Source organism: Trichoplusia ni, chromosome 3 (assembly GCF_003590095.1).
Source record: "Trichoplusia ni isolate ovarian cell line Hi5 chromosome 3, tn1, whole genome shotgun sequence".
Taxonomy (NCBI): Eukaryota; Metazoa; Arthropoda; class Insecta; order Lepidoptera; family Noctuidae; genus Trichoplusia; species Trichoplusia ni.
The window spans coordinates 6,575,914-6,586,771 of NC_039480.1; the positions used below are offsets into that span (position 1 = coordinate 6,575,914).

The window sequence follows — 10,858 nt, forward strand, 5'->3', positions numbered from 1 at the left end:
TTAACCAGTTACAAAATATAGTTTTTAACAATAAAATATTACTTTCATGAAAACAAAACGTATTTTAATCAGACCCGCATTGCTAGATAAAATGACGTTTCTCAACTTGACTTCTTGACACAGCAAATGTCAAATCTGAACAAATAATTATCGGCGAAACCGTGTAAAATTAATAATCTTTACGTTAACAATTACTAAATAGTCTAACAATAACAATTTAAGTGTTTATTTGTGCAATATTCAAGTGTGTGAATAGTGGAAATGTGTTAATACGTGTTAAAACTAAATATGTGGTCTAAAGGAAAAAGCCATTTTATAATTCTAGCATTTTATTCTTTGTGCTGACCCAAGGCATTGATAAGTTATGACGTGTTAGTGCATTACACGGATTACCATTGCCGTTTGTAATTAAAAAGTAAGTAAAACATGGTTGCAATTTTTTTTTATTTTGGTAGAATTTTACGATCATTTTTATTCAGTCTTCTGTTTGTCATTGAAAACTGGAAATTATCTAGTTTTATTGCTTTAGTGATATTTATTAGTATTTTAATCATGAATAATGAATAGGATATATTTCAAGCTAAATTATTATTTCTTGAAGTTTGGCTGTTGATGTTTTCCCTTTGCTTTGCTTCACATAATTAAAATACACAGATTGTGAATCAATACACATTTATGGCGGGAAATGAACGCGATTTTCCAATCATTTCCTTTCATTTAAGCATAATTATTTGTTATTCTCTTAGTTTTAGGACAAATATTATCAGGTCCTACACAAAATGCAACATTTTCAAAACAATGAGGAAACAATTGGATTCCTACTAGTTTTTATTAATATAACGCTTTGTGTTTATTATGAAAAAAAAATCCATAAGTTTAGGTACTTCGAATTTTGATTGTGGTTATACTAAATAAAAATAAAGGAGTAGGTCCTTTATTTTAATTAAGTATCTGATTAACTTTTAACACAACCTATTAACCACACATTCGGTCTTATAAACACATAATTATGTGTATAAAGATAAAACTTCTATTTTTCTTTAGCTTATCATAGGGATATTAACCTTACTTCATATTTTGTAGTCAATAAATGCGGGATTAAATCATTAAAACATTTGTTGAACCAGAATCCTTGAGCTAGTGAAATCTAGGTGCAATACACCTAAACTTTAATTCAATTCACTTAAGTGTTAGTTTTTCATTATCTTGTCAACATTAATTACATAATAAATATAAGGATTCAGTAATCTACAGTAATCTATTTTTGTTATCTGAATGACAAATAAAATAGTTTTTATGCTTTTCATGCACAGTCAATGTTACCTTCATAACTCTATGTAGGGTTTTTTTCTGATCAATTAGGACTACCTACTATTTTATTTCTATAATAATAAGTACCTACCATTAGAAGAATTTCATTCCCAAGCAGTAGACTCAATAAAATAAAAAAAGAAAGTTTATCAACTGTGGGTATTTCTTAAATGATTTAAATACTTTGAAAAGTTTTATTACTAATAAATAATATATAATACATTTGTTTTTTCTTTCGGTAACCACCTACCACGCAATGGAATTTAATACTTGTGTCTTGGGGTTTCATAAACATTCAAATCACATGCACAAAGACACCCAGACTCGGGACAAGCATTTGTGGATCCGCATTAGCAAGTATTGATTATAGATTTGGCTGAAGCAATTTTCGCAATATATATTATGGTGTAAAACAGTTCAGTTTGTTTTCATATTCATGATAAAAAATGTAATTGCGATTATTTATATAAATGTAAAACTTATTTAAATATAAAAAGCTAGTCTTTTTATATTTAAATACAAATACTTCATAACAAGTGTACTAGTGTTGTGGCGTCTTCAACTCACGAACATGTATGCATTTTATATCAAATATTGTGACGCGACGTATTACATCAAAATATACTGAATTTGTTTAAAACGCAATAAAAAATAAATGTTAACCAACAGTAAAGATTACCAAATCAAATAAACCACTGAAATATATCATGAAATACGTCTTTGACATGAAATATGTCTTTTATAGAATTAGAATACGTAAACAAAAATACGGGTCACGTCAGCCGCATGGACAGTGACCGCTGGGGAAAGTCACCACACTAATAGTGTCCGTCCATGTGTCCGTTCATGGACGACATCGCTATGGGCGGCCTAGGAAGCGGCGGCAATGCGATCTTAACGCTTACCGCGCCGGTAGGTTCCATGTGGCCCAGGACAGAGAATCGTGGGAGGATTCGCGGAGGCCTTTGCCCAGCAGTGGGACATATTGGGCTAGATACAAAAAAACAATTGATTATTAAACGCACATTAAAAATACTCTTATGGGCTAGCTTTAGTTTCTAAAATATCGTTTTAAACTTGATAGCATTAGACCCGTATTATACCCACATCAATTCAAACTACATTAGGTATTTAGTTATAGGTCACAAAGACATTATCCTATGCCTATTAATATTAGTGTAAACGACTCCTGATTTAGTTATATACCTACTCTTAAACGGATAGCCGAGTGGTTGAGATTTCCACGCCAAACCGAAAGGGCATGGCGTGTCGCGGGTTTTATCCTCGCGCAGGTCAAGCATTTGTGTGATCAACAGGTCTATGTCAATTGTTCTAAGTCTGGCTGTCTTCGTACATATGTTGGAATATGTTTTTTCAATCTTCAAGACATAAAATCTCAGAAGCACAAAATTCGATTCCTCTTAAATAGGTTATGTTATCCTATAAACGTCATAGGCGTTTCCGACCTCATAGCAAAGATACTATAATAGTGCATTCAAAGTTTTACAGTTAATCTTACATAGAGATTATGAATAAAATTGCCTTTAGAAATATGTCGTACTAGCTGTTGCCCTCGACTTCCTCCACGTGGTTAGAACATCTTGAACCGCACTCACGCAACGGAAGCCCTCAAAGATGAATAATTTTCCCCTTTTTTCCACATTTTCCATTGTCCCTTCGCTCCTATTTGTCACAGCGTGATGTTATAGAGCCTTCCTTGATAAATGGTCTATTCAGCACTAAAATATTTTTTCAATTGAACCAGTAGTTCCTGAGATTAGCGCGTTCAAACAAACAAACAAACAAACTCTTCAGCTTTATATATTAGTATATAGAAGTTTGCAACGAGCTTTTTTTTTCTTTTATTCAATTTTAACCCATAATTTTATCCATTCCAGACTCAAAATGGAGGAACTAAAACACGAAGACCCGCAGCAGCCAGTCATGAAGTTCATCAGCGTCAACAGCGAAGTACTGACCGAGGAACAGCGCGAAATGTACGAGTCAGTACTGTCCACGTGGAAACCGGTAATGTTCCCCAAACGCATCAAACGATACATCTGCCCAAAGTGCAGTAAAGAATTCAAAAACTATCAAAACCTCTACCTGCACACGACTAGAGTACACTCTTCAGTCGAATCAGCCGTAATATGCGACATTTGTGACAAAACATTCAAGAATAAACATTATCTGTACATGCATAGAATGAATAAGCATTACTCTGAACTCGAGAAATGCTACTGTCAATTCTGCCTACAAGAGTTTCGCACGCGCAGGGCCTTGCATATGCATGTCAAGAGGATCCACCCGAACACTCTCCCCGAAATCAAATGCAACGAGTGCGGCAAAGAATTCTCCGTGCCCTACAAGCTAAAGTACCACGTTGAGGCGTGCCATAGGGATAATAAAGAGAAATACAAGTGTCATATCTGCCATAAATTGTACAAGAATAGTTTGAATTTGAATCGCCATTTGCATTTCCAACACACCCCCGTCGAGAGGCATCCCTGTGTCTTTTGTAACATGACGTTCAAGTCACGTCATCATATGAAAAGACACGTCTTAAATATACATCCTCCTTTAGAATCAAAAGTGACGTGTCCAGAATGTCTCAAAGAGTTCAAAAACGACCAGTATCTTAAAGAACACATGCAAGTCCACTCGTCGCTCGATTCGAAGGTGAAATGCGATATTTGCGACAAATTCTTCCATTCAGCAATCCGTTTGAAAAAGCACAAGAAGATTGTCCACCCGTCGAAACCGAAACTTCGTTGCGAGAAGTGTGATAAGGAATTCGCGCACGCACATTACTTAAGACGGCACAACAACGCCGTGCATTTGGAAATTGATGAAACGAACTACCCGCATGCTTGCGATCAATGCGGAAAAAAGTTCAAGCTAAAGAAATATTTGAATAATCATTTGCAGAGACATGAACAACAGCATCTGAAGCGGATTTCCCAAATGGTGAAAACTGTTATGGGGGATGAAAAAGAGGCCCCTATTAAGAAGGGTAGAGGCAGGCCAAGGAAAGCCCGCGCTGAGATCGAGTTTATCAAGTGTGAACCTGTTTCCAGTTCCGATTCTGAGTCAGGGGAGACCGAGAGTGATTCTGAGTGAATAGTTATATATTCGCGGTTGATCTGCGATTTTTTGGGTCAAGAAAGCTTTAGAATGATTGAAAGTCAAGCTACTAAAATATACGGATAGTTCAACTCATCGTGCGTGTGTGTCATGATAAATGTAATATTAAACCAGCCTATTTACATCCCACTGCTGGGCACACGCCTCTTGCCATATAGTGAAGATTTGAGCATTGATCACCACGCTAGCTCACTGCGGGCGATTTCGTATTCCAATATTTGCAAGTTCCTCACGATGTTTTCCTTCACCGTTTGTCAGTGGTGTCTTAGAATAATTCAGAAAGTACATATGACTTTCAAGAAGTCACATCGGTACTTGCCTGCGTCACATGAGTTTGACTATATTATAGTTGTATTGGAAAGCTGTCAGTTTCTTTGGGATAGTTGGTCAAGGAACAACTTTTAACATGTGGGAGACACGCCGATCTAAGCCGTGTAGTCCACTACCAAAATTGCAAGGGTCTTGTCAAGAGTCGCGGTTTGAAGAAATCTGTTGTCAAAACAGCTGATCATTACTGAGTTGTTAGATCTTCATACAGCATCTGATAATGAGGTTTTGAAAATGAAATCAAATGAAACCATGTCCTCTTTAAGAATGTTTTGAAACATCAGAATGCATCCAAAACCCTCGTCGCTTTTCGGGCAATTTTATGATCTGTCAAAGAGTTATTCTTAAAACGGACAGGGTTGCGTGTTGATCAGTCTGGGTCTGGTTGTTGAATGTGAAATCGTCTCGCAGTTAAGTTTTGGTGTATAAACTGTAAAAAGTTAAACTTTTGAAAAATTCTCTTATTTGTTAAGTTAAGAGTTTTAGATATTCTATTGGTGAGAATGTTTTGCTGTTTATTCAAGATATCTATTGCCGCACGTACATACATACAATTGCTTTCCACATAACTGGCCTGTTGGTGTAGTGATAAGAGACCCTGACTGCTCTACGAAGGGTCGTCGGTTCGATTCCTAGCCGGAACAATTGTTTGCATGACCTTTTTCTGTGTCTGGGTGTAATTGGTCTTTATTATAATGTGCGTTTATCAGTTGTCAACTATTCATAGTACAAGTGTCGCATAGTTTGACACTAGATGGCGTTGTGTGAAAGTTGTTGATTAACTTTCTTATATTTGCTACAAATGACAAAACTTGTATGTATGTATGGTCAGCCATATTGTTTAATCTATAATACGTGCAATGTTTATTTTTTCTCATATTATTTCATATTTTTTTTGTCGTTGTAACACAAGTTACGACATGTTTCTTAAGGCCTACGATACCATCAAACTTGTTTGATAAAACTATAAAAAGTTTCCACAAATTTCCTCTTATCGTACAGTCGATGTACCCCTGGTGTCAGAGTGTCTCCCGCCCGTAGTCCTCTGACGTGACGCAACACACACTTGAAACATTCTCAACTGTGTCGCGCTACACGATGTTATCCCTCACCTCTTACAACAAGTGATAATTATTTTATAATACGCCCAAAAATAATTTTATTTCACGGTTTGACAGGGCCGGATTTAGGGGTCCAGAGGCCTGGGGGCATTAAAAAGGTGGAGGCTCCCTTGCCCCAAATTATTTTCCAAATAAAATGAACTATTTTGTAGGTAAAAAATGGCTGTAGGTAGAGGTAAAAGCGAAAATAAAATATCAAAGGAAAAGATGTTTACTAGGTTTACTAGTTCAAATTTGATTTTTTTTCTGAAGTCCCTATCGCACGGTTGCCTTCCCCTAAATCCGGCCCTGCGGTGTGATAAAACTACCAAACCAACTGATTAAAAGATGATGTTCGCGTCAAACTAATAAGTTTAGTTTGAATCAAACATATTTGATCGTCTCGAAGGCTTATAAATCTATCAGTCTTCCTGCATTTTTCTCTTGTAAATATAATTATATTGAAAAAAGCAACGGTTTACTCACGCCTATGTATCGGGATCGCCCGACTAGTTTCGGACCCAACTGGAGTCCTTAATCATTAATTTCGATAGCTATTCGACTTGCGAATTTCAAGTCCGCGTTAGCTCATGATTAAGGACTCCGGTTGGGTCCGAAACTAGTCGGGCGACCCCGATAAATACGCGTGAGTAAACCGTTGCATCATGTAAGTATGAATCATCTTTACGATAGTTTCTTGTAAATATACTTGTCAATCGCGGTACACTAATTAAACCTACTATTAATAGTCTATTATGTCTCGTGCTACAGATAAATAAAATAATATTTACTTATTTAAATTTTAAATAGTTTTTTTCTACTGTTTCTTTTTAGTATAATTGTATTGAGTATGGCAACACTGGTTTTTAGAAAAGACTGATTTTATTTGAGGGTGGTTGCGCTTTGTAGTTTGTCCTACTACAGGTCTTTCATACAGAGAACGAGCGTTGATCACCACGCTTGTGTGCTGCCCCACGGTGGGCGCCATTACCGAAGCTGTTAATAACACCAGCCTGTAACTGACATATGTTATCGCTTGTAAACTAGAGTTAAATTGGAAAGTGTTGCAAGAAAGAATCCAGTGTTGCCATATATAAAATGTTATCTATTCGGGGTCAGTAATATTAGTATAATATTGTTAAAAGTCGTAAAGTATTCTTCATTATGTCATCTAGCCAATAACTTGCCTTTCGGTTTTTTTAATATTATTGTATTGTGGAACCGGGACCGAGCAATACGTGTTAGAGAGCGCCATCTCTTTTCCAGATTATCATGATCCTAGCCTTTTCCCAACTCTGTTGGGGTCGGCTTCCAGTCTAACCGGATTCAACTAAGTACCAGTGTTTTACAAGGAGCAGCTACCTATCTGACCTCCTCAACACCATACTCCTTAGTTAGACTGGTTGTCAGACTTCCAAGCTTCTGACTACCTGTAACGACTGCCGATAACTATAGCCATAATTATTGCCGTAGTCGTCGGTAGGACAATCTAAATGCAAAACGGGTCTGATATCAGGCTCCCTAAAATCCCTAAAATGTATGAATTACAGACGGAACCCACAATTCAAAGTGCCTTCCGAAACACGGAGGAAGTCGTTATGACGGAGATGGTCACCCATCTAAAGACCAGCCGCGTCAAGCGTGGCCTAAACAGTGATCGATCCACTTATGCAGTTATTTAGCCATGAGCTCCGCATCTTGATTCCACAAGTATAATAATTCTATAAGAAAAGATAGTTCGAAAGTTTTCAGTAAAATCCTTTCCTTACGATTATAACTATTATTGCACTACACACTTTAAAAACATATTTTTTTCTTACATTAACTCTTAATGTATAGAGGGTGGAAGTTCTGGACATGATTCCAGATCCCCCTGCGTTGGAATTTTTCATCGGTCTTTTCATGAAAATTGCATTCTTTTTCGCGTTTTTTTTATTTTTAATGTCATAAAATACTTTTTCCTTCGTATTTTAATAATATTTTCATAACGAAAATCATTATTTAAACCTTTTCACGAAAAAAGGCAATGTAAAAAATTAACCGATTCATTAAAAGTACCAGAACCCCTGGACCACGGGATAGGTATGACGTCCCTTCCACCCTCTATAATTAAGATTGTTATTCTTTATTTTTATACATGTCTTGAGTATTGTAATTCAAACCAGTTTTAAATTGTATTGTGGTGTTAAAACTATGATAGTTTTTTTAAAGATATTGCTATATTTATAATTGACCTGTATTATAGTATGCTGGCTAGAAGAAATTATGAACGAACTAAAAAATTAATCGAAAAGTTCCAATTGTTATTGTAATAGAGGTTAATGGTATGTTGTAGCTGTATCCCAATGCTTAACTATTTTGGTTAAAAAATGAAAATTTAAACATTCACTTAAAGAGTACATTTATTGTTATAAATATTGTAAATAAAAATATTGTTAAGTTATATTAGATTCTTGACTGTTTTCAGCTGAAAAAGATTTTTTATATATTGATATTATTAGTGAAATATTTAACAAATATTTAGTTATTTGACCGTCTATTATAAATTACTACAATTCGCGTATAACAATATAGTCCAGCTGACTATCTTTTCACAATTCTATTGACAAAATCAGTCATAAGCTAGTCAGACTCGCGCCAGGTTTCCCACAAGAAGTCTAAAATAAATTTTATATCATTTTTTTTTATAGAAGCCATCGACATTTATATAATCTTTAAAATATAAAAAACTAGTTCTTGAAATGCATACTGGTATATAAAATCGTTGAGTGTGTAAAATTATCAGAAAAAATGTTTTTTTAGTACATTTTTTTAGCTGAGAATTGTCTCTTTTCTAATACTTGAATAAGAGGGTAAATTAAGAGTTACATTTATTTTTTATTTTAATTAAACTACTATTTACTAATTATGTTTTGTAAATACAATATTTTTGATTTGGATTTTTTTTTTATTTTACTTTTTCTTTTCTTTCTTTATAGGTATTAGAAGTGTTGCCCGTTCCGAGTTTGCTTTTTTTTTAATATTTTAAGAAGATAGTATTTAGCATAACAAAGAAAAATGCGCAATGATTGCAGTTTTATTTGTATAAGTTAAAACAAGAAATATACCTACAAATTAACATTAAGTCGGTAATGGCTATTCAATATCTCCCCAAAAAAATAATTAACCTTAATAAATTGTATATACTCAGATTCTTTATCAAAGAACGCCGTCATTTTTGCTTTTGGAACTTAAAAGTACTTAACGTAAGTAGGTATATTTACTTATTTTTTGTAAATATTTAAATCTAGATTTTAGATAGGTAATTCTGCTTAGATAAATTGTAGTTGTTAGAAAATTATTGCACAAAGATTAAAAACGAAAGTACTTTTTTCTATTTGAGGAATTATTAGATATAACAATGATTTTAAAACTACTTGAAGTACCTAAGTACCAACATTGGCACAAAAAAAATACGAAAATTACAAGAAGTTAAAATTAAAAATGGCGCGAAAAGATTCCTAGTACCTACCTATTTGGAATCAATTATTTTCTTCGCCGTGTTCTCAGTCAAGAATTTGAACTAAATGTGCATCTATCAATCTATGCAGGTATATCCATTTGAAAATTATAATGATTATTATATAACATACAACTCACGCATTTTAGGAAGATCGATTCGCTATAATTTATGAACCTGTTTCACTATTACTTACTAAAAAACATTTCAAAAATGGCGCCATTTTTGCAGTTTTTAGCCTATGCGCAGATTTTAACTGCTTCGTAGTTATGTATATAAAATATTCCGTTTTAATATAGGTTACTCAGGGAATTAAAAGCGTTTAAAATAATCATACATTTTATTAATATCGTTGCTATGTAAATACATAGATAATTACATATTTTAGTTTAAAAATCGCACGCACTTTTTATCATAATTCTATTTGTAGGTTATGAATAAAACTTTGTATATTTCTAGTTAAAATGTATGTCATTTAATGACAGTTTTTAGATTAATATCTTTCACGTTAAACGTTGATTTGAAATACATACGAGTTATATAACTTTAGCTTAATTATTATAGTTAAATATGGATGAATTTATTCTTAGTTTTTCCTTAACTGCTGTATTTACCTAAGTCTGTTTCATACCCTGGCGGCAATATACGATACTATAAAAACATGTTGGGCCCCAATTCCGTTATTTACAGTTGGGAATTTGATTAAAATGACACTTCGTATTGTCAGCATTTTGCCAATACAATAATTGGAAATTCAGTTAAGGTGTAGCCTCATGGAGTTGCTCGTCGCTCGTTTCCAGCGACAAATATGCGACCCCATTTTGAATTACCCGCGACACGAAAAAGCGACTAAAAACAAATGTAAAACAACAATAAAGATTACCAAATCAAATATAATACACTGTTTGTTTATTTAACATGTGTTTGTAGAAAAAGACATCAAATATTATTTACTTACATTTTTTAAATATCTACTAATGCAATATAAATAAAACACAACTCAGTTTAAAAAACAAGTTTTATTGTAATTATTATAACCTAGAAATAAATTTTATATTTCGTCTGTTAAGCAACAGTTTTCATTGTTCATCTTGGTAATAATAATTTGTTGATACGAAGATTTAGTTATTAACTTAAATAATTACTTTAAGTAATCAATTTAACTCGATGTTTTCTATTGTAAATATCTTTTGAATCATTTGTGTGACAAATAAATGGTTATTTGACTAGTTTTGTTTTATTTCTTATCTATAAGCGACCTTGTGACAGCATTTGAAATCGCGCGTCAGAATTGCTACAATAATGTATCTTTGTGGTGAGAAGGTATAGAGAGTCTGTTAGAGCGAGACAGTGCCGGCGTAAGGGCCACTGTCACCCCGGACGAAAAGGAAAGCAATATCAAGTGTTAGTTTTTTGCTGAGCGCAAGTAAAATTATAAGAATTTCATCTTTCCTTTACCGTTACGTTTGGCGGTGGA

At 33.9% G+C, this 10,858-nt stretch overlaps 1 protein-coding gene across 1 annotated transcript; it reads left to right on the plus strand.

Annotated features, from left to right (window-relative positions):
- The first annotated feature begins 104 nt into the window (after positions 1-104).
- LOC113491658 (zinc finger protein 888-like) lies at positions 105-6,075 on the plus strand. Its single transcript, XM_026868738.1, has 2 exons — positions 105-415; positions 3,210-6,075. The coding sequence occupies exon 2, from the start codon at positions 3,217-3,219 to the stop codon at positions 4,429-4,431; it is 1,215 nt and encodes a 404-aa protein (XP_026724539.1). The 5' UTR covers positions 105-415; positions 3,210-3,216; the 3' UTR covers positions 4,432-6,075.
- Positions 6,076-10,858: the final 4,783 nt, after the last annotated feature.